The sequence below is a fragment of the Hipposideros armiger genome, unplaced genomic scaffold (assembly GCF_001890085.2).
Source record: "Hipposideros armiger isolate ML-2016 unplaced genomic scaffold, ASM189008v1 scaffold_549, whole genome shotgun sequence".
NCBI classification, from domain to species: domain Eukaryota; kingdom Metazoa; phylum Chordata; class Mammalia; order Chiroptera; family Hipposideridae; genus Hipposideros; species Hipposideros armiger.
In genome coordinates this window covers 252,405-277,637 of record NW_017731899.1, presented here as the reverse complement: position 1 = coordinate 277,637, position 25,233 = coordinate 252,405, and the positions used below count along the sequence as shown (strand labels likewise).

At 53.1% G+C, this 25,233-nt stretch overlaps 1 protein-coding gene across 6 annotated transcripts in view; it reads right to left on the bottom strand.

The window, feature by feature from the left end:
• Nucleotides 1–18,667: 18,667 nt before the first annotated feature.
• The window catches only part of CHST15 (carbohydrate sulfotransferase 15), a 75,893-nt gene continuing 69,327 nt past the window's right edge, over nt 18,668–25,233 (bottom strand). For all 6 annotated transcript variants that reach the window (XM_019669177.1, XM_019669174.1, XM_019669175.1 and 3 more), the window contains exons 7-8: nt 22,529–22,676; nt 18,668–21,025 (exon numbers count right to left, since the gene is read on the bottom strand). In XM_019669177.1, the coding sequence (XP_019524722.1) occupies nt 20,835–21,025; nt 22,529–22,676 (339 nt within the window). In that variant the 3' untranslated portion in view covers nt 18,668–20,834. The remainder of the gene's footprint in view (nt 21,026–22,528; nt 22,677–25,233) is intronic.

Here is a 25,233-nt window from a genome sequence, read left to right as displayed (position 1 = left end):
CTTTTGTCTCAGAGCCTCTTCCCGGAAACTGACATAGATCTCGGTTGAGCTCAGTTTTTCAGTCCATTGTGTCTAGTTTCTTTGGATCACGGGGAACTCATTTGATCTTTTCCTCTCCTTGTCTGAGCAACGTCTCTTTGGAAGCATTGTATTCATCTTTTACTTAGATTCCTTTCCTCTGTGTTTGTTTTCTCGCTGTATCTCTGCGTAGGTTTTATGCTGGTTCCTTTCTGTTTATCACTCAGCTTAAATGGGCTCAGCTACTAGCTGAAAACACTAGAGTGGGTAGGAGCTAACGTCATAAAATCATATAGTCAAGCCCCGCTTTTTCCTGGGGCCATGACTCCCCTCAGGGCTGTGCCCAAGAAGGAATTGGAACGATGGTCACAGAAACAAAATGGCAAGCCCGCTGTTGCCTCCTCCTCCAGCTCCAGCCTCTGGGCCCATGACCCACTGAGTTAGGACACAAGGGGACGCACATATTTGGGGTGGAGGGAATTACAAATGGGGGTGGGGAAGGGTCCAGAGTTCTGTTTTGGCCACTGGCTTGACATGCTTACTTTTCACAACAAGATGTCCCAATAAGAGTTGAATTTAAGAATTAGGTTTTGATCACTTTCTTCTCTCCATTTTCTTTGCTTTTATCTTTCTGGTTTTCTTCCGCAGATATTAGAATTTCTAAATTGATCTGATTTTCCTGTCTTTTCTCTCCTAGTTTCCCTTTTTCTTTTCTTTATTTTCCACCCAATTTCTTCTTATTCTTCTGTGAATTTTGTAAATTCGTGCTATCATATTTTTAATCTCCAAGCACTCTCCTTGCAGCTCTGCACTAGAAGGTGCAGCGTGCCAACAGCCGGCCTCAGCCTACCCTCCCTTCTCCCTCGTCCCTCACCGGGCTTACCATGGGCCACCGCTCACGCTCACATATCTTCACACCCTCCAACACACACCAATAGCCCCCTTTGGCCATGCTGTGGGCCTGGAGGTGCCCCTCCAACCACATAGCCCACCTCGGGGGATGGAAAAGCAAAGGCCCTGGAAGTGCCTGGGGGCCACCTGGATGGCACTTCCAAGAGTCCAGGCGCTGGAGCCTCATTCATGAGGAACGGGGCATGGGCTCTGGGTGGGCCTGTCAACGAGGCTTTTGGACGCTTTGACCCTCTGGGAATGGACATGGCCAGAGGAAGCCCAGAGAGATGTGACACAGAGGACTCAGAGAGCGGGCCAGCTCACAGCATCTTAGGAGACTTTCCAACCCCACTTGTGTCTGGGACAAAAAGAGAAAGCTCTTTCCCATCCTAAGCTTGGCTCAAAGCAACAAATTTTCACAAAGATCTTGTAGGTCCCAATTGTATAGTGTGTGCTAGACCCCTCTCGATTTGTCCCCACCTGCCATCACTGTAATAACACACATCTTCCAAGGGACAGAACCATCCAGAAGGCTTTTTTTAGGGGCCTCGCCTTCCGTTTGAACACGCCGTGCTCTACTGCACAGCCACTTAAGCCTTGGTCTCCCAGAGTCCGCTCTTCCGTCTTGTGGATGCCTGATGTCTACATGTCAAAATTCCAAGTTATACTGACATATATTCTAGCTATGTCTAATCTGTGGTTCTTAGCCTTCAGGATTTCATGAACCAGTACTTTTAATTTCAGGTTAAGTCAAGGACTGACATTGGGTTGTCAGCTTAAAACAAAAACCAAAACAAGACAGAGTAACACCGACCAGACCGCCACCCACCTCTCCCCACGATGCCATTAAAAGATGGCAAAAAGAAGAAACAGCAGGCTCTTAGTATAAAGGGTGCTCCTTTCAGTTGGATAAGCATAACTTTATGAAAAACTCATTACATTTTCTTTATTTTTCACATTTGCCTTAGACCAGGGAACACTTGATTCTTTCTTCACTTTTTCCACCTAGGCCAATGTTTGGAAATTACTTCTCTAAGGCAAATAACATGAAAAAATTAAAGAGCCATTATGTTAACACACAGTCATTCCCAGGTTCCTCGGGGGGCGGGTGGGTAGCACGAGACCACAGGGGGAAGGGCTGGCCTCGGAAGTCGGCCTTTGGCGGTTTCAATTCTGTCTGAATATTACAGTCGGCCTCTGTGGGCTCAGACCAGCCCCTGATACTGGCAAGTGTTTTGCCTTCACCTTGTTTTCCAAGCGCTTCTCAGATAATTTAGAGTCTGGACTGTACGCTCTTCTTGAATGACGAGGTTTGGGGCTTGGTTTTGGTTTTCTCCTTCTCGTCTCCAAGGCCAGGACAAGGCTGAAGCATGCTTCCCACTTTTCCTTAACAGAAATCTTCCTCTTTTCGGCTCCTACCTCCCCTTGTCCTCCCCGGCACTTGGAATCCAGCCATGGAAGCTTCCTGTCCACTTAGCCATCCCCACTTACTTCTCAGCTACCTCCAGCCATTCTCAAATTCATCCAAGTGCGTCCACTGCAGTCAAGCTAACATCTCCGTCACACACTGTCATAGACGTGGCAGCTTTACATCCTCTAGAACAGCGTAATTCTTAAGGGGCCAGGGTGGGGCTGACCTTGACCTAGGCTCCATTATGCCCCCCCAGGACCTGGGCAGGGATGGGCTTACCCAGGTCTTAGACAACAGCAAGTGACTTGGAGCCTCAGACTAGATTGTAGCTCATCCTCCTTGGCACGGTGGGGACTGGACTGGGAGGCCTTAGCTGTCCCGCCTTACCCTACTTAGAGGCAACTCTGTCCCTTTAATCCATGTCCCTTCCTGCTTGCAGAAATTTGTGTTTCTGTAAATGCTCTGGCCATGCTCCATGCACTGCCAATACCATGTCTATGAACATGATAGTCCCAGGACCATATTAAGATTTGACGAGTCTCTGTGTAAAACAGAGTAAGAGATTCAGTGTGAAAGTTCTCTCCTTTTTTCAAATCTCCCTTCCCCTCGGTTCCCATTGGCCACACCAATCCCGGCCTGGGCTGGCTTCCACTCTGTGATTCGCAAGTGAAAGTCAATGCTGCTTTTTCCGAAACAGATGGGATGAGCTTATCTCCCTTCCCATCCAGTGTTACTACTGGGTTGGGTTACTGGTCCCATGTTTCTTGGCACACAGGCATCGAGGAGGCTTTCTAAATGGAGTGTCTTTCCCTCCCCCAAAGCAAGCATGGCTCAAAACATAAGCTGCTCGAATGAGAACATGGCAGGCCAACTGACCTTGCTTGCCCGGAATGTGCCCAGTTTCTCACTGAACATCTCATCTGGGAAACCCTGAGTCCCGGGCAAACCCAGATGGTTGGTTGTCCTAAAACCAAGGCTTGCTGCAGAGTCATCAAATGTTAGAGCCCCGAGAGCTCTCTGAGTCCTGGATCCGAGGATTTCCAAATGAGTTACAGAAGCCTTGTTTCAAATGAAAACTTACATGAGAAGTTGTGTAAGCAAACACATCCAGAGCCTCCGCTGGACAGAGCACAGGACCCTGCAGCCCACAGCACCTCTGCTTGGTGCTCCTGGAAGACCTGGTCTCCTCTGACATCATCCAACCTCCACCCAACCTGACTCACCCAAACCGCAGCCCTGGGAGAACTTTTGCAGTGACTTTGATTCATCATAGTGGGTAAGAAACTACAGCCCCGGGAGGGAAATGCCTCCCCAAGACCACATGGTTGGTAACAGGAGGGCTCGGACTAGAACTCTAGCCAAAGAGGCGCCGAGCCGTGCAACCCCCCATCCTCTGGCAGTGCCCCCTTCACTCTCCCATGCTTTTGCTTTCTAAATTTGGAGCAATCCCATGTGTTCCAAACCCAGTGTCTTTGAGACACACACATATGCCACCTGGGCTGGCTGTTTAACGGAAGCCAGCCGCCCGCCATTAGGGACTCTGACCAGAAATGCAGTGGAGGGGGCTGTGGTCTCCACGTCTCTGCTGGGCCATCCATGCTCTGCACTCCAAGATTAACACTGGCCTTCTTCTAAAGGCCACGGGCATTTACAAGCTTCTGCTCACACCTGTTATGTAAATCCTCATGTTCTCACTACACAAAGCCTCAGCATGGTGGTGGGTCTCTTCTCCCTGCACATCAGAAGTGGCCAAGCTCCTAACTTATCTCAAAGCTAGAAACTTCCACCCTCAGAAACGTGGATTCTGCTCCCAGGCCAGGCGTGCAAAGCCTCCACAATGAAACATGGCTTGCCTCTGAGATTTTGGGAGGAAGAGGCAGTCCTGTCCATCTCTAATCCTTCATGATGATGGCATTTGGCCACAGAACCCACCAGCACGGAAGGGTCCACGGTGTGAGCGCCCCCCTCTGGCTTCCAGTTACCGCCACTCCAGGGCAAGAGCAGGTTTTCATAGATACAAGCATTCAAGGCTGAAAACCTTCTCAGCCCCTCTGAGCCACCTGCCTGGCTGTCCCCTCCCCACCTCTACCCAGAGACCTGCTGTCCCCTCTGGGGCTGGACGAGGCTAATGATGGCTCACTGTACAAAGTGCTTAGTGGTAAAACTGAGGCAGATTAAAATTTTCAAGAGCTTATTTGAGCATCCAGCAATTCAAATCAGGCAGTGCCAAACCAAAGGTGCTTAGGAGCGCTCCAGGGATGGGGATAGGGGAGAGGATTTTATGGGGAAGACGCAGAAGCAACGCCAGGAAATTATGTGGTTGGCTGTAGCTTAAGCGGTTGCCTTATTTGGGAAAGCCTGGTTGGTTGCTTGTGATCTGCTCTTCTTAAATTTCACTTTCTCTGATTTGAGTGCACTGATTCCAGCTTAGGTTTTGGTTGGTTTATGTAGGGGTATCAGAGCCCCCAGGCTAAAGGCCTCCTTGTTTAATTACTTTCACTTTAGTGACATGACTTTTTTATTCCCCGCTCTAACCAACCGACTGGGCAGGGCCTGTGAGCACATGTCATGGTAAAATCATTGTTGACCCCCCTTGGCACTTTCCTGCTAGCACAGGCTCGCAGAGATTTCATTTTATGATCACCACAACCCTGGAAAACGAGTTTCGGTGTTACGTAGCTGGGAAACTGGGGTTCTGACCTGCCCAAGGACACCCTCCTGCTCACATGCACCAGCCACAAGCACCCCATTCCATTTCTAGCCTGAAGGCAGCCTCTGACACGGCACAGCCCCCAACGTCACCTATCACCCCAGCAGGGTCCCCGGGGTTCCCACTCAATGAGTGGCTCAAGCAGGAAAGAGAGATCTGTGCCCACGGCCCTTGCCCTACACCCACAGTTAAACAGTGGTTTATCGCCACTCAGGCACCCTTTCCAAGAGGGGCCAAGCTCCTGCCAGGGCTCCCATTCTATGGAGACACTTTCCGAGTTCACAGGTCGTTCTAGTGCTTTACCACTTGTAGGGGAATCATACTGGAAACGCAGGCTGAGTCAGCAAGAAAAAAGCCCTGAGGACCAAGGATGGTCCTCCAGAGGCCTGGGTTCAATCCCCAGCTCTGCCAAGGGGCTGGCTACCTGGGCCACGTCGTGCCTGGCCTGTTTACTCCTAGTGAAAGAAAGGAGCCAGACAAAGTCATCTCCAGTTCTATGCGCCTAGCCATTTTTTTTGTAATTAACATTCCAACTGACTGCATGCATCAAAGGAAACCAAACAGAATGAAGGTGATGAACACAACAAGGTTTTGTATTGGAATTCACACAATGCACACACCCAAGGGCCACTCCACACTGTCCTGGAGGATTAAGCCAGATAAGGGGCCTTGTGCAGAGTCCAGTTTCTTGTGCTGCGGCCCAGATGGAGGCATGTGCGTGCTCCTGGCGTCACTGCTGCCTCTGGCCCATTCACGCCCTGGCCACCTCCAGCCCACACCTGGCTGAAAACCCACTGCCTGGGCCCAGGCTGTCGGGGAGAGCAGTGACGAAGGCGGTTTCGTGGCTTCCAGCAGTTCTCAGCTAGCTTGCATATCTCTGGGGGCTTCTAGAATGATCCAGACACGTATATAATTTCAGAGTTTCCTTACTTTACCAGTCTGGGACTGAAACCCAACCTCTAAGCATTTAAAATAAACAAGAGGAAAACTCAATCCCCTCTCCTTCCATAGCACATTGGGACGAGAGCTCTGCAGTTTACAATCTCCGACAAAGAAAACACAGCATAACGTGCCAGTGGAGAAACCACTAGATCCAGGAGGCCAACTGTCGCCCACTCTGCCTGCGGGTGGACGCAGCTCAGGCAAAGCAGATTTCTGACTGGCAAGTGGGTCAGCCCAGCTCTGGCTACCCCCACCCCACCTCAGTATGTTGAGGTCACTGAAAGTTTCAAGTGGAAAAACAGTGTATTCCAGAGCTTAAGAAAATGTTATCTATCACCCATCTATCATGTATCTATCTATCTATCTATCTATCTATCTATCTATCTATCTATCTATCTTCTATCATCTATGTATGTATGTAACTATTGACCACAGATTATATAACAGGTATTCTTCTAAGCACTTCTCAAATACTAACTCCTTTGTTCCCATTTTACAGATGAGAAAAGCAAGGTATGGAGAGCCAAGGTGACTTTGCTCCTAAGTGGTGGAGCCAGGAGCTGAGCCCAGGCTGGTCTCGAAGGCAGGCTCCTAACCTCTCTGTCGGGCTGTCCAGGCAGGACTAAGCCTGGAACTGAAAGTGGGCTCAGCAGGCCTGGAGCTGGCTAAGTGACCAAACCAGCTGTCCCTAAAAGGGCAGTGGGGTGAGGGAGGGGACCAGCCCTACCACAAGACCTCAGTCCAGAGCCCTAGTCCTCAAGAGACAGGTCAGCCAGGACCAGTGGTAGAACAGGGCAGGGCACTATAGAAAGGGACGGGGACCTGGCCGAGAACTCCCAGAGATTTTCCCGTTGATGGGGAGCAAATCGGGTCCTGGGGTGGGGGATGCCAGCTGAGAGCTGGGCCTTAGGAGGGGGTCGGCATCAAGCAATCACCCATCGCCCCGGAAGCGGCCCTCTCTCACTTACAGTCCTCTCCAGTCCATTTCCAGGGCCAGCCTGCCCTCTGCTGGGCTTGTCCGGGACCTGAAAACGGAGCCAGCATCCTCAGATGGGGTTCTCAGAGGCCCCTTTTAGGAAAACTTTTAGGGAGTGACAATTCACAAAATCAATGACAGAGTACTGCTTTTTATATGTTTATCATCCGTTCTAACTACTTATTTGGACCCAGAGCTTTTAGTTTGTGTTCTGCTTGTCAAGGAAACCACTGCTTGAATTGTATAAAATGTGAAGGTGGCCTGTTTTTGTCACAGCTGGGGACATGGAGGCGGCTGTTCAGGGGCAGGGGTAAAAGGCTGAGCGCCAGCCACCCTCCCTCAACCCCCACATCCCAGCATGTCGGGTCCATTCACGTTCATGTGGAACATAAGAATATTGCTCTACTTAAGAAGTCAGGTCCCCGTGACGACCTGCTGGCAGGTCCTTCATAAGGGACCTTGTGATGTAGCCTGGATCAGGTTCAGAGGCCATTTGGAATTTGACACTCAGGCCCTAAGTGCCTAACATACCGCCACCCTGGTCCATGATCTAGAGCTGCAGCCTTCATGTCCGGCCTCTAGCCATGTGTCGCTATTTAAGTTTCCATTGATTAAAATAAAACGAAATTTAAAATCCAGCTGCTCACTTTGAAGGGTAAAAAGTATAACTAGTGCACTGTGTTGTACACCTGAAACTAATTTAAAAAAACAATCCAGCTGCTCAGTAGAAACCTGTGGACAGTGGCTGCTGGAAGCACAGACAGAGGACATGTCCATCACGGTAGGAAGTCCTGTTGGACAGCGCTGCTCACAACCCATCAGGGAACAAGAGACAAGGCTCCCTGCCTGCTTGGGGTCTCCTGCCCCCACCCAGTTGATCCTCCAATGGCAGGCAAGGGGTTCTTCCTAAAGCAGAAACCAGCGGTCGTACACCTTTGCCCTAACTCTCCCATTGCTTATTCTGGCGACCAGAAAATAATCAATTTCCTCCCATGGCCGACCAGGCCCCATGTTCGCCCTATATTCAGCAGCATGTACTGAGCACAACACCACATGCGGGCAGTGATCTGGGAACTTTCGAGAGGCGATACCAGGGAGCGAACAGGCAGCACTCCTCACTGCCATGGAGCTATGGAGTGGGAGGCAGGGAAGCCAGGAGCGTTACTTAAGAAGTAAATGATATTCCAGAACATAATGCAATATCTAGGTGGTGTATTATAGAATTGAAACCTATGTAATTTTACTAACCAATGTCACCGCAATACATTTAATAAAAATTAAAAAAAAAACTCTTTTAGCAAAAAAAAAAAAAGTAAATGATAATTGGATAGATGATGGAAAGCACGGTGACAAAAAGAAGCAGTGGCCTCAGTGGTGGATGACGTGAGTGTTCCAGTCAGAGGGTCAGCCAGGTGGGGACAGCCCCGGGGTTTGAGGAGCGGCCAGGGGGCTGTGAGACTGGGACAAGGGAGCAAGGGGAGATGACAGGACACCAGGCTGGAGACCATGGGAGTGGCCATGCAGGGCCATGGGGTCAGGGTCCATCTGGGTAGCGGGCAGTCTCAGCAGGGCGACCGTCCCCAGCTCACATTCGAAAGGCTCCTTCTGGTCACCACTTGTAAAGAGACTGGGTTGGGTGCTGAGGACAGGGACTACTGCCCGGTCACTGGCAAGAAGGCAGCTGGAGGCATCATTTCGGGAGCAGCGTGGAGATGGTGGGAGGTATTTGAGCCCGGACTTAGCTGAAGAACCACCCGCAGGATCCTGGGCCAGTGGGCATGGCGCGGGAGAGCAGAGCAAAGGAGGCTCCAAGCCGGGGGCCAGGGCCATGGGAGGATGGAGGTGTCCGAGGTAGGGAAGGTAGTGAGCTGGCGGGTTTTCAGTGAGGGGTGAAGGTCATGAGTGTGAGCTGTTCATTAGACATCCTAGCAGAGGGGGTCAGGGGACAAGCAGGTGGCTAGACGCACACGTGCAGAGCTCTGGAAAGAAGTCTAAACTAGAGGCATAAACTGCAGGTTAGAAAGTGGGCCCTCCCCTCTGGCCACTCAGGCCTCCTTTACCTGCACATGTCCCAGCTAATTCCCCGCCCTGGCTTCCTGTCCAGGCACGCTCTCCCATGTTAACCTGTCTCACGCTTTCCAAAGCACTTAGCAGCCCTTGAAATGACCTCAGTTGCTTCCCCGTTGTCCAGCGTCCCCCAGCTCCTTGAGGACAGACGCTCGTCTTGCCCTGGGCTGTGACCCCGGCACTAGAGCAGTCCCAGGCCCCTGTGGGCACTCAGTATCTGAACACTGCCAGCCAGCCCGCCCTCAGGCCTCTCTGTCTTGGGTCCCTGTGGCCATCTGCTGCTCTTCTGCCAAAGCATCCCAGAGGTGACGTGGAGCCCCACTGCAAGGCACAGGGACTCATGGTCACTGCTGCTCTTGGGGACCCTAAATGAAAAGGAACATCCTGCCTGCACCCGGTAAGATCCAGCCCCGGAGCCTTGGGGTACAAGACAAACACATGCGCGCGCACGTGCGTGCACGCGAGCGGTTTAATTCCTTCTTTCTCCAGAGGTACTGCAGTTATATTATGTATCGATTATGAATTTGATTTATGCTGAGGAGTGGCTTAAGCAGTGGGACCATTTAAGAAGGCTACAATCGGAAGATGTAAGCTTGGCTCTTGGGAAGTATCCTGCCCTGATTCCTAAGCCAATCCCACAAATCTCTCCAATTGTCAGGAAAACGCTGCAAAATGCTGATAAGCACAATAGGAACAGTAGAAATGTATAGAAATACATGGCGGTGGGGTGGGTGATAACAATTTTCCCTTTTGTTCTGAATTTCACGGCACACTGCTGGCCAGTCAGAAGGCTCAACTTTGCAGAGGTCCGCGCTCCAGGGGGAGGAACGCCCCCTGGAGGAGGCTGGGCCAGCCGCTGCCTCCTGAGGGGGCTGCCTGCTTCCCAGAGCCTGAGATGGAGTCTCTACAGAGGGCTGGTCAGGTTGCAGGACGGAGTGCTGCTTAACTCCGCTGGAACGGGTGGTCAAATAGTTTGTATGCTATTTCTAAATGATTAATAAACGTTCTCTAATTCCCAGGCTAGGAGCGGGGTGGAGAGGGTGGCGGGCAGAGGAGGGGAAGGGGTCTTCTGCGCCACCATCCCCTCAGTCCACCCCACCACCAGAGCCACAGTGGCAGGGCCAGGGCCAGCTGACTCGGCAAGGTGGGTTGTGCAGACTCCCACCATCAGTTGCCAGGAGAGAGGTGTCTTGGCTACAGACCTCGCCCCTTTCCCTGCTGTTCTGCCGACCTTTGAACAACAGAGGATTGAACTGTGGGTGCACCTACACGCAGATTTTTTTTCAATAAACATGCAGTGGACCCTCCATAGCCCCGGGTTCGGCATCCACGGATTCAACCAACCACAGATGGAAAATAGTATTTTCAGTCCCTGGTTGGGAGTCCACAGAAGCGGAGGGCGGACTGTGTGTATCACCATTTTATATGAGAGGCTTGAGCATCCATGGATTTTGGGGTGTCCTGGAACCAATCCCTCGTGGATCCTGAGGGACTGTAGTTAAATTTTTAGGGGGTCAAAAGTTATTCACGGATTTTCAACTGGGCCGAAGCGCCGTTGCCCCTAAGTCCTGTTGTTCAAGGGTCAACTATATCTATCGGGAGCTTTCCACCAAGTTCTTGACCTTGGGAATACACTAGGGGCCGTGCAGATGCTCCTCCAGGTGTGGTGTGGGAAACTGCAGGCCACAGCAGGGGGCGCTCTCTCCTGTACTCTCAGGGACCAGGCTTGTCCTGCAGACACTGCAGGTGCCCCCAACCTTGGGGTGTGCAGAGACCTCACCCTTCGCCAAGGGACCCACAGTTCAGGTGAGCAGGACCCAGCAGAGGGGCAGAATGGGAGTCCCGGGCTCCTCACTTTCCTGCTTGCCCTGCAAGTCTGGCCCACGAGGCCAAGTGGGGTGGCAGGGACCGAGGGGGTTCAGCACGACTTTCAGTGCTGAAATCAGGAAAATCTGGGTAAAACAGGACAGTTGGTCACCCTAAAGCCAACCCCATCTCTGGCCACCCCAACTGTAACTCTCCGGAGATTTTCCTTATCTTGTTCTCTCTTTGTGTGACTGTTTCTGGATCTTGCGATACTCTCCTAGGACAGGAATGTCCTTTTGATTCTTGAAGCCCAGAGTTGCTTATAAATTCCTAACTCTGCACCAGGGGTGCTCCAATTAGCCTGCTGGCACCAGGCCCATTCAGCACCTTCAAGTGCAAGGTTGCTGCAGACAGTGAAGGACAAAGGCCCGTACCTTCGTCCCGGGTGTTTGGCAAGCTCTCAACTGTGCTTCTTTGGACCACACCAAACCTTGTCATCTTTCACAGACACTGTTGTCTTTTGTCTTTGGCCCCTTGGCTGATGCACGTGGTGAGGCTGACTTGCTTCGTTCATGAAGCCACGTTCCATCCTCAAGCTCTGCCGTCACCTCTTCCTCGCCCCACTCCTCTAGGAGGCCTGCTCCTTGCCATCTGGCTTTGCCTTATCTGGAAGGGAAGTCACCGTTGATGAAGGAAACATGTCTGCATATTCTTCTGAATCTTTTGTTTCTTCCCAGGTCAGAGCCTTTGAAGTTAACAGCCAGAAATTTGCCACCTTCCTACTTTATTTGTGACCTGCCCCTAGGTAATGAGGATCTCTCAACTAGCAACCCAATTAAAGTGTTTTCTGTAGTTAGAAGGAGCCCATCAGTTCACTTTTCACAGGTCATCCTGCAGAAGTGACATAAGTGGGTCCTGACCTGTCTGTCTTCCTGGCTAATGAGATGATGTCTGTGTCTTCTGCTCCCTGAAAGAGGCTGGATGTACTGATGCCCTGTTCCTTACCTTTCCTGTACCTGTTCCCTTTGAACAGGAAAAGGTCAGGTCTGCCCCATTAGACTAGGTCGGGCAGGATGAGTATCTGCTGCCACATGGAGGTCCCAGACCCCAGTGTGTCTAAACTAAGGCAGGACAGGTGCTCACTTAGCATAGGAAACCCTGGGGAAGGGGGTGGGGTGGGAACCCAGCAGCCCCCGGGACCCACTGCATTCCCCCACCCCCGCGCATTTGGAAGGGGTTGGCCCGAGGACAGGGGTGGCACAGCCTGTCTGCACAAGGCTAAAGACCACAGAAGCGGGGCCTGGAGGGCTATTTGCAGGGAAGAGGGAGGGGAGCTCTGGGAAGCGAGGAGGCTCGGAGGAAGGCAAAGGCGAGACAAGGGTGGGCAGGAATGGAGCTCTGTAGGTCTCTCGGAAGCTGCAAGCCCAGGCCTTCCCCATCACCTACACCCCCACCTCTGAGGTCCCCCTGCAGTGGGTAATGGCTCCCTCAGGGCCCTCCTGGCATGCACAGCCCAGGGGACTGCATGAGGCCAAAGCATAGGTTGGCTCAGCACAGGGTGTTTGGAGGGGTGGGTTGGTTGGCAAGGGCTGGGGGGGAGGCATCCGCGGTGGGAGGGAGGGGCCGGGGAGCAGGTGTCTGCACCACTACCAGTCCCAAGGGGGCCAAAGGGTCTCAGCTCAGCCTATCAGGAGCAGTGCTTTGGAGGCACCAGATGGAGCAGGAGCACTGGCCAGGGCGTCAGGCAGGCTCCCAGCCCTGCGACTGGCCCTCTCCCAGCTTCGCTTTCCTTGCGGGCACTACGGCGCAATCACGCCTGGCCTGCAGGCCGTCTCCATTGAGATGGCGGAGCAGAATGAGCAGCGAGACCAGGAAACACACAAGCACCCCTCCCCTCCACGGCCCTGCGCCTCCAGAACACTTCTGATTGGCTGAACTGAGACCTTAGTCCTTCCACCCTTGGGCGCTCTCTTACTGGGGTTATTCTTTGCCTTTGGGAGTGCTTGAGAGGTGAGCGAGAAGACAGGGGGTCAAGCGGGCCGTCCAGATGGGTGATGTGCATCCTCCAGGGTGGCCCTCTGAGAAGCTGGCTAAGGCTTCCTGGCTGCAGTGCCTGAGAGCGCCACACGGGAGCAGCACAAGGCTGCACTTTGAGGCCTCCTGCTACCAGGGTATCCTAGAAGGATGGCGGTGGGTCTGCCACATCCACCCACTCACCCCATTCTGCACCCCCTTTTCCACACATCTCCTCTGCAAAATGCCTTAGGAACTTAAGCGGTTTGGGGGAAAGTCAGGTTTTCAAAGGGCAATAAAAAGATAGGCAGATCTGAAAGCGCCCTTGAAATCCTCTAGGCCCCCACCCTGGTCAGTAGCTGGGGAAACTGAGGCTCAGAGAAGTTAAATCACTTTGCCCAGTATCATCATCAACCTAGCTTTCAGTTCTGTTCTCTCTAGGTGCCCACTGCCTTCCTCTTAGGAACATCACTCGTATTGGGGTAGGGGTTCCCAGAATTTGCTGTCTAGATGAGAGATGGAAACACAGAAATGACTACAGAGTCAGCTAGAAAGGAATCAATGCCACACTAGATGGTACAGGGACTAAGAAGGGGAAGAGGCCTCCTCACACAGGTCAAGAGGTGGGAGGGACGGTACAATCCAGGAGCCCATCATGGTGGAGGAGGCGACGCTTGAACTTGGCCTTGGGGTGGGCCAAGAAGCTGACTCCACTGAACAGTGGGGGGCACTCCTGGTGGAGTAATGGTTTGGGCAGAAACTTTGGAGCATAGGCGAGGCCTGTGTTCTCTTAGGGGAAGCAGGAAATTAGAGGCCAGATCGAGAAGTTTGCCCACATCCTGAGATCCATGCAGGATGCCTAGGTTCTGCTTTTAAAATTGGAGGCTGGCTGGCTTTGGAATTTTCCTGAATTCCATTACGTTGAAAGTACAGAAAATGGCGGTTCTCCAGATTAGCTCATGTGGAGGTGGAAGTAAACAAATGGTCTCCATGGCGACTGTGGGGCCTAATTTGGGATGTCCAGCTGCCCTTCTGAGATCTGGAGGCCAGCCCTGAGGAGGAAAGTGGCCACTCCCCATTCCTTGACCATGACTCGAATTTGCCGTGGTGGTAGGAGCTGCTGGCCACAGGGGGCCCCTTACTAATTCCAGAACTGGCTGTTTACGGGGCAACCAGGGTTCTAGGCTCTGAGCAAGCCTCAGACTGTGAGGTGAAAGGGCCCATGGAGCGTGCAGTCCTAACTGCTCAATCTCCCAAAACGTCAGGGGCTCCTCCTGAGGGCCAACTGCACACTCAGCTCAGCTTCCTGACAGCCAGGTGGGTACAGGACACAGGGAAGCGGTGAGGTGGCAGTGGAGGCCAGGAGCGAGCCTCGGCCCCAGCAGCCCTCACCAGGATGCAGGTGAGGTGGGGAGCTGTCCAGGTCCATTCTGCTGCTTCCACAAGGGAATGGCCTTGACCATGCCACCTGGCCCTGACCTCAGTCCCCTGTGCCTGTGTCAGCCTCCCAGCCCAGACTGTCTGGCAGGCACCTCGCCCACCAGGCTCCACCTGAGGCTCTGCCCTCTCCATCCACCCCCTTGGAGGCTCAGACTTCAGGAAGTAAGAGGTGAGGAGTAGGGTAAGACTCAGGCCCTGTTGAGCAGCAGGCCTGAGACCAAGGACCAACCCTGCTCCTTAGTAGCGGGGGTTCTGGGGCTCCTTATCTGGCCCCTCTGGCCCTCAGTTTCCCCACCTGTATAATGGTAGAACCAGAATAAAGATAGAACCTTCTTTCTAGGGTGGAGGTGAGGATCCAAGGAGACACACGAAGGTGCACTTAGCACAGGGCCTGGCTCTCAACACATGCTCATTAAATAGCTGGCACCACTGTCACTCTTGCCACCGCTTTACCATAGATGGCCTCTTATCCAGCCTCTCCGGTTGACCGATGTCCATCTCCATGCTCTCTGAACACCCTGACTGATGCCCAGGGCATTCTCAATGCTCTTGGGCATTCTGCAAAATACCCTCCAGTTGATTTTATATTTACAATAAATCAATTAACATTGTTCCCAAGTCTTTCTTATGCCAGTTGTGCTTGACATTACATATATGCACAATTTAATTAAATATATAAGCCAGCAGTTCTCAAACTGTAGTATCAAGACTCCTTTACACTCTGAAACAGTACTGAAGATCCTAAAAAGCTTTCGCTTATGTCATTTACATCCACCAACATTTACTGCATTTGACACTAAAGGTGAGAGATTTTAAAGCACACAAATGCACAAGCACACGTCCCATCGGCTGCCAGAGTGGGCTGTGGCTGCTGGAAACTGTCACTTTGTACATTTGTAAAGAAATGAGAGCGTAAAGAATGGCATCTCGGTACAATCGTGAAAATAGTTGTGGCTGGTGGATCTCCTGAAAGATCTCGAGGGTCCCCTCCCTTGGAGAACCACGGATGTAAACTAATGAAATATGAGTGCAAACCATGAGCTGCTCTTAGAAAACCGGGTTGAAAACGTTGGAAAGTTCCAGCACAGGTGAGGGAAATAATTTGGGGAGAATAACCACAGACAAGTAACAGGGAACTGCCCAGGTGGCTGTGCAGGTGGCTTCCATGCTCATGTCCTCTAGAAAATCAAAACCGGAAATGAGTGCTGACTCGTCCATATGTGGACCCAGCACCAGAGATGACCCAGAAGACCCGCCTACGAACTCGGCTCAGAGAAGAGGCTTTGGGCCTTTTATCAAAAGACAGACAAATCAATGAGCCGTAAGTGTTTTAAGATAAAAGGTTTAAGAAATGTGTCTGTGGTTAAGTAGGATTTCTCCATTTCTCCAACTTGTGCACTTAAGTCTACAGTTACGGACACTCTGAGAAGGTTGACCCACCCCAGCCCATGCTCTCGCACCATGGACACCAGCTCCCAGCCGAGCCCTTGCCTTTGGCCTCCCCCACTGCCTCACGCAGTCAGCACCTCAGCTCGTCATAAATACTTGCTGGAAGAATCAGCGAAGGAATCAACGAACGAGCAAAGGACCCACTCCCCGCCCACCAACGCCTGGCCCAGGGCTTCGTACAAATCAGAGGATCAGAAAATATTTGCTAAAACATTAAATTTTGACTCTGTACATTTTCTAGCTGGAGTGTCGCCCCCGGGGTGCTTCTGAGACCATCTCGTGAGACTGAGCACAGGGGCAGTCAGTCCACTTCTGACAGGCCTGCCTAAGAGCTGACCAAGCAGATATGCAAATGAGGGGACAGAGCAGAGCAGGGTTACAACCAGGGCGGGGGCTGCAGCAGCCGGACAGAGCAGGGGTGTGGAGATGAGTCCAGCTTGGGGCCATCACACCCGATCCATGAAAGTGAGGTTGTGAGGTTGGAGGTCAGCCGTCCAAGGCCATCCCTGGAGTCTGGGGCCACCAAGGTCACGGGCCCCAGAGGCACTCACAGGAGCCAGAAAGCATTCTAAGCATCTTTGTAGCTTTCACAGGGTGCTTCCTTAGAAGCATAGCTAACTCAAAAATAGCTGAACTTCGGAAACTGAAAACTGCCCCTGGGGTTGATGTGTGTCTCTTGGGAAATTGAGAAAGTAGCTTTAAAAAAAAAAACCCTCAAACTTATTTATAAGCACTCAAAATTCACTTCTATTCAGAGCTGTAGAAATAGTCCTTGGGGGAGGGGCATTGGGCACTTGGGAGAAACATACAAAAGAGTGACTTGCGATTTGAATTTGGGAGAAAAGTGGGTCTTTCACCCTGCCTCACTTCACCCTGTCCCACTCGCTCCAGAGACAGGGCCCTGCCTGGACAGAAAGATGCACCACCTCAGAAAGGACACTTCTGGAAGCTCGGCCCTCTGCTAGGCAGCCGCCTGCCCACTCAGACCTGCCTGGGCCCCACAGGGCACAGCCACAAGGGGTGTGCCAGTGGGTACCCACTAGACTCCTGACCGCCCAACCAGCTCCCTGGACCACCCTCCTATGGTGGACAGAATAACGGCCTCAGATGTCCATGCCCTAACCCCCCAAACCTGTAAGTACATTACCTTACATGGCAAAAGGACTTTGCAGCTGTGGGGAGATGATCCTGTGTGACCCCGTGGGTCCAGAGCAGTCACAAGGGTCTTTACAGGAAGCAGGAGGGTGAGGGTCAGAGAGAGATCAGAAGATGATACACTTGAAAATGAAGGGGGGGGGTCACAAGCCAAGGAACACGGCAGCCTCTAGGGCAGCGGTTCTCAACCTTTCACAGGGGTCGCCTAAGACCATCGGAAAACACATATTTTCGATGGTCTTAGGAACCGAGACACCGCTCCTCTATCCGTCTCCAGGCCCACATGCAGCTATGCCCACATACGAGTACCCGGCGACCCCTGGGAAAGGGTCTTTCGACCCCCAAAGGGGTCGCGACCCACAGGTTGAGAACTGCTGCTCTAGAGGCTGGAAGAGGCAAGGACACTTCTCACTGAGCCTCTAGAAGGAACCAGCCCTGCCCACACTGATTCAGGCCCTAAGACTAACTTTGGATTGCTGACCTCCAGAACTATACGATAAAACGCTTGTTTTAAGCCACTCACTCTGGGGTAACTTGTTACAGCAGCCACAGGACACTCAGGCAGCTTGCCAGGGTCGATGGCTGTCCCCCCCTCCCTTGCTGTAGCCTTCACCCCACGGAACCTGGTCTAGCTTGGCTGCTCGGCAAGGAGCCCTGTCACTCGCCACACGAGGTTCTGGGAAAGCGTTATCTTCCCACGAGTCACAACAGGCTCTGCCTCACCCACAGGCAAAGTGGCTGCCCACAGGGGTAGATTTCTGGAGCAACAGGAAACCCCCCACCCACACATGGTACCTCCATTCCTAGGGTACAAGGCCCGAGATGCTCCTGCCAGGCACATGGCCTTTGCATCTGCTCCCAAAGCGGGTCATTTGGGGAGAGGCCATTCCAAGGGAAATTAATATAGAAAGATGTGGAGATGTGGCTAATCCTCATCAGAATGTCCCGAGAGCTGGTTCTGGGGGGTGGGGGGGGAGGACACACACAGCAGGGGGGGAAAGGGGGTTGTGCAACCAGCCCTCAAGACTCGCCCATCTGTCCTGTCCAGTCTCCCCCCACCCCCTTGTCCTCGCAGCCACAGTCCTTTCTCTGCTGAGCAAAGTCGCTCCTGGCTTTGTCATCAAGAGATGGGGCCTTTCTCGTTTCCAGGTCTGGACTCACCAGCTCCCCGTCCCCCAACACACCACTGTGGGAGCAGTGCAGACGAGATGGGTGGGTGTTTCCAGAACTGGGGGCCAACCCATAATGCACACTGTCCGTGGGATGACCCAGCCCTGCAGAACCCCAAACTTCAGACAACCCCCACCTCCTTCCCTAGGCTTGCCCCTCCCCAAGTGCTGCCAGGGCACCCTAGAGATAATGACATGCATCCAGTGACACCAGGAGTCTCAAACTCACAGCCCCCAGGGGCCGGGCAGACCAGGGGGACTGAGGGAAGCAGCCACGTAGAGAGTAGCCTGTTGGGAGTGGCAGGGCCTGTGATCACCCAACCTTCAAATCCAAATGTCTAAAGACAGCATTAGGGCTGTCTGTGGTCAGAGCTGGACCTCGTCACCCAGACTCACTCCCCGGGCAGGCCCACACAGGGCGCCCCTGGTAACGTCGGAACCCTTGTCTCTGGGATCTTGTCTCTCTCACCGCTCACCACAGGTGGTAGGTCCCTGTCATACAGAGAGGTCACAACGCATGCAGGTAAGACACCGAGTTCCTTCCGCGATGCATTCACGCACAGCGGACACTGGAGAGAACCCGCCACAAGGGTTCATGACAGTGAGGAGAGCCTCAGTCATAGGGGTCCCCATTTAATGCTGGTAAATAATAATACAAGTATAGGATCATTGTGGTTCACTTAACATACCTGACAGGGCTAAGGGCTATAAGATAATACAGTCCCATACACAGCTTTGCAGAACATGAAGGAACTTCAATACCAGGTCGTTAAGAAATGTTCCATTTCGCTTTGGTTTGGGGTGACAGGCTCCAGGACCACCGCTCGAAACGGCATCTGTGCTGTCAACATGAACGGGCCTCGAACGAGGGAACGCAAAGGCCTAAGCCCTTCCAAACAAGATCCCTTGAGAGAAACTGCGTCTGGATGGCACTGATTGGCACAGAATGGATGGCCTGCATCTATAAAAAGATCTGTATAATAAACCAAATAATATTGGAAATAATACCACCGGGAATACTTCTGTAAGAAGCAGAATTATGCCACATGTTATTCACATGCGTAGGAGTGCGTAAGACAAGTCCCGTGGTGTCATTATGGTTGGGGTGGAATAGCAAAATCCGTACTGAAAATAACAAGGCAGAGACATTCATCCACGAAAGGGTAGTGTCCTGGGGCCTCGTTAGCCACAGGACTGAAGGGAACCCACTCGGAAAATGCACCCCCCCACACACACACACACCCCCTGTGCTACCAATAAATACACACACACACTGAAGTGCTGTCCCCTAACACGCCCTTGTGCCCAGGCCACACTGCCCTGCTGGCTGCTGCTCTGGGTGCCAGCTAGAGAGAAAAAGGAGGGGACTGTCCCTGAAAGTGGGCGTTTAGGACACACAGCTCCTTCAGCAGCACAAAGAGCCCGGCCGTGCCGGTGCCGAGAGGCCTCCGCACGTCTTCAATGAGCTGTGCCTCCCACCTCCGACAGCAGGGCGACCGCGGCGCTAGGCTGGAGGCTGCGCAAATCCTCACGCCTGCGAGCGACAGCAGAGTAGGGAGGCATTTGCATGTTGACTTTGTGTCCAGGACCTCGACTGAGGGTTCCCGTTCACAGCGAGCTCCCTTGACAACACGCCAGTGCCAAGCTTCACTGGGGTCCGCCCGGGGCTGTGCGTCAGTGGGCTCCAGGGTTCTCTTCAATCTTTCCCCATCGCCTCTGAGAAATGACAGGACCTTCAGCCCATCCATCGGTAAAGCAAGCTGCCAGGTGGCCAGAAAGTTCCATTAAGAATCCAGCATACCACGTTCGGTGACAGTTTAGCTCATGCATCGTGTTTCTGAATCAGGACAGGGTTACCTGTAGTCTGTGAACAGGGGTGGGGCCTCCGGCCACACGTGGCGGAGCGTGTGGGTCATAAGCTCACTCCAGGGGGAAGGCAGAGCCGTGGGTGGCCGGGACTAACATGTCAAACACCCACCAGTCTCAACGGCCACGTGTGCAGGAGGTCCCGGTGACCTAGATGTCCATCAAGTGTTCGGCTCCTTGAAGTTGCTGGGTCTGGCATTAAGAGCCCAAATCTCCCTTCCAATGAGAAGCTGAATTTATATTCTGATTACGAACAGAATAAACTCTTGACAAAACATCTGAAGAGGCAGGAAAGAGAGCTCTGGCTAGCGAAATGCAGAAAGTGGCTTGTTTTAAATGCCTTCATTTTCTATGTTAAACATAAGTCCCCAAGGACAGAACGGGAGGGGGTCTGAGGGACAACAGGGCTCCTATCTGAAGAGACTGAAGGGCTGCTTTTGGAGTAAAAGGAAAAAACATAATGAAAAGAGCCTCCAAGTCTCTGCCACAGGAGTTAGTGATCTAAACAGAATGTTTCAGGACCGAGTATGAAGCGTACGTCTGGCAGGCCCCAGAGCGTGGCCTCAAGGGTGCTCCGACGGAGCCCAGACTCGATGCTCCCCCCTCGGCACCCAGCTCAGTGCCCGCCGGCCTCGTCCCAGGAGCAACGGCCACTCTCGGAGCAGAAGGCAATCCGTCTGCAAGTGGCGTTTCCAGTGGCTTCAGGTGGATGAGCGCTGCAATGGGTCAGCTGCCGGGCTGTCTGACATCACAAAGGAAATTCTGAAAGGTTATAATAAACATGTGCCTGGGAGGGAAAGGAGGCTCGGGTCTCAGGGTTTTCTCCACGCTGTGAGTACGACGATTCCCCATAAAGAGAGACGTTTTAAATCATGGTGATAACGAACACGCAGGCCCGGTGAGGACGGTGGGGACTCGGCCTCATGTCTTCTTCCAGGCGAATGCCTCGTCGGCAAGGAGCTGCGCCAGCCTGGCGTTGAAAGGCCCGTAGAAGTCCTGCAGGATCCTCTGGGTGACCGGCCACATGGGCCCCAGGTTCCGGTCCTCGGGACGCCGAGCATTGGACGCGGGGCTCTTTGTCATCAAGGCCTCTTGTTTCTCACTTAAGGGCCCTGGAATACAAAGAAAAGAATCCCGTGAGGCCCGAGGCGTGGCAGCGGGCAAGAGGAACTTTGCAGAAATCCCAGCCATGCCTTCGTGCGTGTTGAGACAGGAGTTCCCTTCCCTCAAGAACGTGTTTGGAGATCAAAATTCTTTAGCTGGGTCCATTTCAGAGTTGCTGAGGGTGGAAGGTAGAAACAGCATTACAAAAACAGCAGACGCTACGGCCCAGTGTCGGACACTCACCCTTGGAGGCGCACCTGGGTCTTCAGGCTGCCACCTCACGTCCTGGTCTCATTCCCAACTGCCCGTAAAGGGCTGGCTCCCCTGTCTGTCAGCCTGTCCTTGGACAACTGTGTGACCTGCCAGGCACAGTCCCTGCACTTAGATTTTCCTACTTACCAACCCACTGGAATTCTGCCACCATCATTTCTACTTCAGGCCCCGTGGCTGGGCCATAATTCACCTTGTGGCTTGCTGTGAAGCGGCAACAGAGAGGGGGCAGGACAGGAGCTGCCTGTGCCGAGACCCCACTGGCTGAGCCTCTACCTACAGCAAGGACGTCAATGTGGAGAGGCCTGGAAACAAGCCAGCAAGTGCTGCCACCTGAGGCTGCCACCTCCATCCCCAGCCCTGCGGACCATCCACCTATCACTGGCTTAACTTGTCAGATCAACGCCCAGACCTCTCTGCCCCAGGCTCTTGGGATCTGGCCAAAGTCCTGGGCCTCTACACAGACACCCCATCTCCCACATCCTTGGATTATGTGAAACAGAAGGAACTGAGCTGGCCTTACTGTCCATCTTAGGGACTAAAAACAAGCCCATTAATGCTAGAGTCTACGGGTGGACAAATCAGATAAACCTGGTTCTCGGCCTTAGAAGGAAAAAATAATCACACTCCATCACATTACCAGCTCTCCAAGAAAAGGAGCAAGAAACTCAAATGACAAAAGGGTCCCAAGTCCCAAATTGATCTCTGCTCCCCAGAAGCCCGGGAGCCAACACCCAGCCACGTGACTCTGATTCCAGGGGTCTCCAACAACACCCAAGACAATGTGATGACCTGTCCACTCCCGCCTCCAAGTCCTGTGATCTGTGCAGGACTGTTCCACCCACTGACATCCTATCCATGCCTGAGGCTCAACTCACAGACTGTGTCCTCCCATGATCCCTTCAGCAGCTGGGATCCCAAGTCACCTGGATGTAACGACCTTCCCCCACATCATCCTGTCAGTTACTCAGTTATCTGAGCTGCAGATTCCTCCTCTCCCTCTAGGGGACCCTAGGTTCCCACATGAGAGGCTATCTCTTCCTCCCCTGGGATTCATCACCACACTGTGCACAAGGCCCCATGTGGAGTTGATGCTTGACAAACAGGTGCTAAATGGCCTCCAGCTCTGCCCGCCCCTGCCCCCCACACGGAGTCTGCATGTGACTCAGCGAGTCCCTCAAAGAGCCAGTGTCCATGGAGCTCCAGCCCAGCTCCGTGGGTCTTCAGCGTGACATTCGTACCGAGGTTGAGAAACTGGAAGACCCTGTGCATGGTGTACTTGACATTGGATGCGTGGTCTTCCAGGCGAAGAACAAGGAACTGTTTTTTATTAAAAACAGTGAACCAGTCCAGCAGGTACACAGCATACAGCCCGACTTGCAGCCTGACCTAGGGGCAAAGAAGGAGGAGGCATTATTTCAGGAGCAATTCCCCCAACACCACACAGCACTTTCCGAAAGTACGAGAGTATTATGGTGTGCCATTATCAACTAGCACCAAAGAGTTACCCTAGCAAACGACTGTCTTCAGAAGTCGGGTTTTAAATGCCATGCATTCTTGCTTCTTGCTACACACACAAAGGATTCCCACACCTAGGGTGGCATTTAAGCCTCCTGACAGCCCTGTAGGTAGTTAGTTCCACGACACATTTCACAGTGAGGACTCATATGAAGGGAGAGGTGGAGGTTACAGCCACCAATGGTGGGCATGTTCTTTGCCACGTATCCTGGCTGTCTCTGCTGCCACGCCCAGCACACAGCAGCTGTGAAAAACACCTGCAGATGCCTTGGAGGCCAGCCAGGTGAGTGAACTGCCAATGCCTGGAGCCACGTGGACATCCATGACCGTGAGGGTGTGAGTCCACCCGGATAAGAGCAGAGCTGTATGAAGCTGTTCCCTTCCCCCTATATGTGTCCAGGGTCCTTGTCCTTCTCCTGTGCCTTCCCTCATGCCAAACTGCACGTTTGTGTAGTGAAGAATTAACTTTACCCAAAGAGAGGTCTGGCCCTTGTCCTCGGCTCCCAGAGGTGACCTCTATGCATGTGGGATGCCCTGTGTGAGGAGTGTCTTTGCTGGCCTGGGAGATCTGGCCACTGGACAGCCAACTCGTGGGTTATGACAGGAGCTTTGTGCCATGCTGTATCAGCCTGACCTGCATGAAGGGCTGGAGACTAACCATCAGCCACATGGACACTATGTGACCAAGCCCCAGTAATACGTAAAGGCTCAGGTGCGCTGCCCTGGTTGGCGGCACTCTGTGTACATCGTCAGCCTGGCGGCGAGGAGGCATTCACGCTGCCCACGCCTCATGGGACAACTGGAAGCTGCAAGTCCAGACAGACCCCACGTGCTTCTTCCCTTGGCTGGTTTTAATCTGCATCCTTTCCCTCTAGTAAGGCGTAGCCATGACCGTAACAGCTTTCAGTCCGTGCTGTGATTCCTTCCAGTGAATTACTGAACCCGAGGGTGGTTTGGGGGGCCTCCAACTTACAAACAGTGTCAGAAGTGACAGCAGTCTTGGGGACTGTTCCCTCTAACTTTGCAGTTGGCCCTAAGCTCTCAGCAAAGCTCCAAGGAAGAACTGGCCTTTCCCCTTCACTCTGAGGCTCCTCCCCCAACGCCCCTCCCCTCCGCAGGTCCTCCGGGACCTGGCTCCGTTTCCTGTCTCCCACTCTGCCTCTCTCTGGTCTTTCCAAATGTTCCTCGTTGGCCACCTCTGCCTAGTTTAGTGCCACTCCCTCTGTTTTGGCCCCATCAGCACCTGCCTGGCATTGTCACAGCCTCCTAACTGGTGCTCCCACCTCTAGTCTCTGAATGCCTGGGCCCCACTCCAAGCCTCGCCTGGTCTCCATGGAGGAAAAGTCCTCAGTGCAGCCTGAGCATCCAGCCACCCCCTCCGCGCGCAGAACCTCCCAGCTCCCCAGGTTCCATCCCCCGTCACAGGTCCTTAGGCAGACACTGTGGCATCGCACTTCCTTTCTTTCCCAGCTTGACCTGAGCTCTTCAAGGGTGGAAACCACAGCTCTCCCATTGTCTCCTGCACAAGGGCGTGTGCCCCGGGGCTTACACGCTCGCTGGTGGAATTGCTGAACTCCGTGGCAACCATCAGACGATAAAACTTCACAAAATACACGCAGACACTGACGAGTTTCATCACTCCCTATTCCTTTTCCATCTCACTATATTTCTAATCGTGTGGGAGGACATGGAGGAAGAAAAACAATTAGAGGGATAAGCTGTCTCCAAATCCATTAGCTGCCTCCAGCCCCCGGGTTGTGTTACCTTATACGCCAGCTCGTAAAAGAGACCTCAAGCTGGGCCAGAGCTGAAGAGAAAATGAGTGCGTGCCAGCCTCAGCAATAACTATGGTATCGCCTCCAACAGATGAACCGTTCTGAGGACGTCTTCTTGTTATGTCATCGGCCTCACAGAGCTTTGCAGCTCTGTCTCTGGCTGTCAGGCGTGCAGGCCGGCCCCTCCCAGAGAAGACCAGCCAGGGGGCTTGAGCTCTTCCAGAGAACCTGCCTTGACTACTCAAAACCTTTCCAGAAGGAAAGGCGCTGGGCGTTTGTGGCAGGATGGGGGCGCTGAAGGTCGCTGCCGCCCGTCATGACCTGGCCGTGGGTGACAGCTTATTTCCTCTGAGAGCGTGCTGGTGCCCATCATGGAAAGAGCCCCCTCCCTCCACTGCCCCCAGGGGGACAAAGACCTGCTGGCCGAGGCCTCCTGCAGCAGCGGTGTCCTTCACGGGCAGGCTGCCCAGGACCAGCTGGTAGCACCCACCAGAGCCTGGACCAAAAGCCAGGTCCCCACACTCAGGGCTTACCTGCCCACGACGCCCCACACAGCCTCTCCACCAGTTTCACAAATTCCTCATTCATTCGTTCATTCATTCAGTAAATAATCTAGTGCACGCTGCATGGCCGGTACCCTGCTCGACAATGGA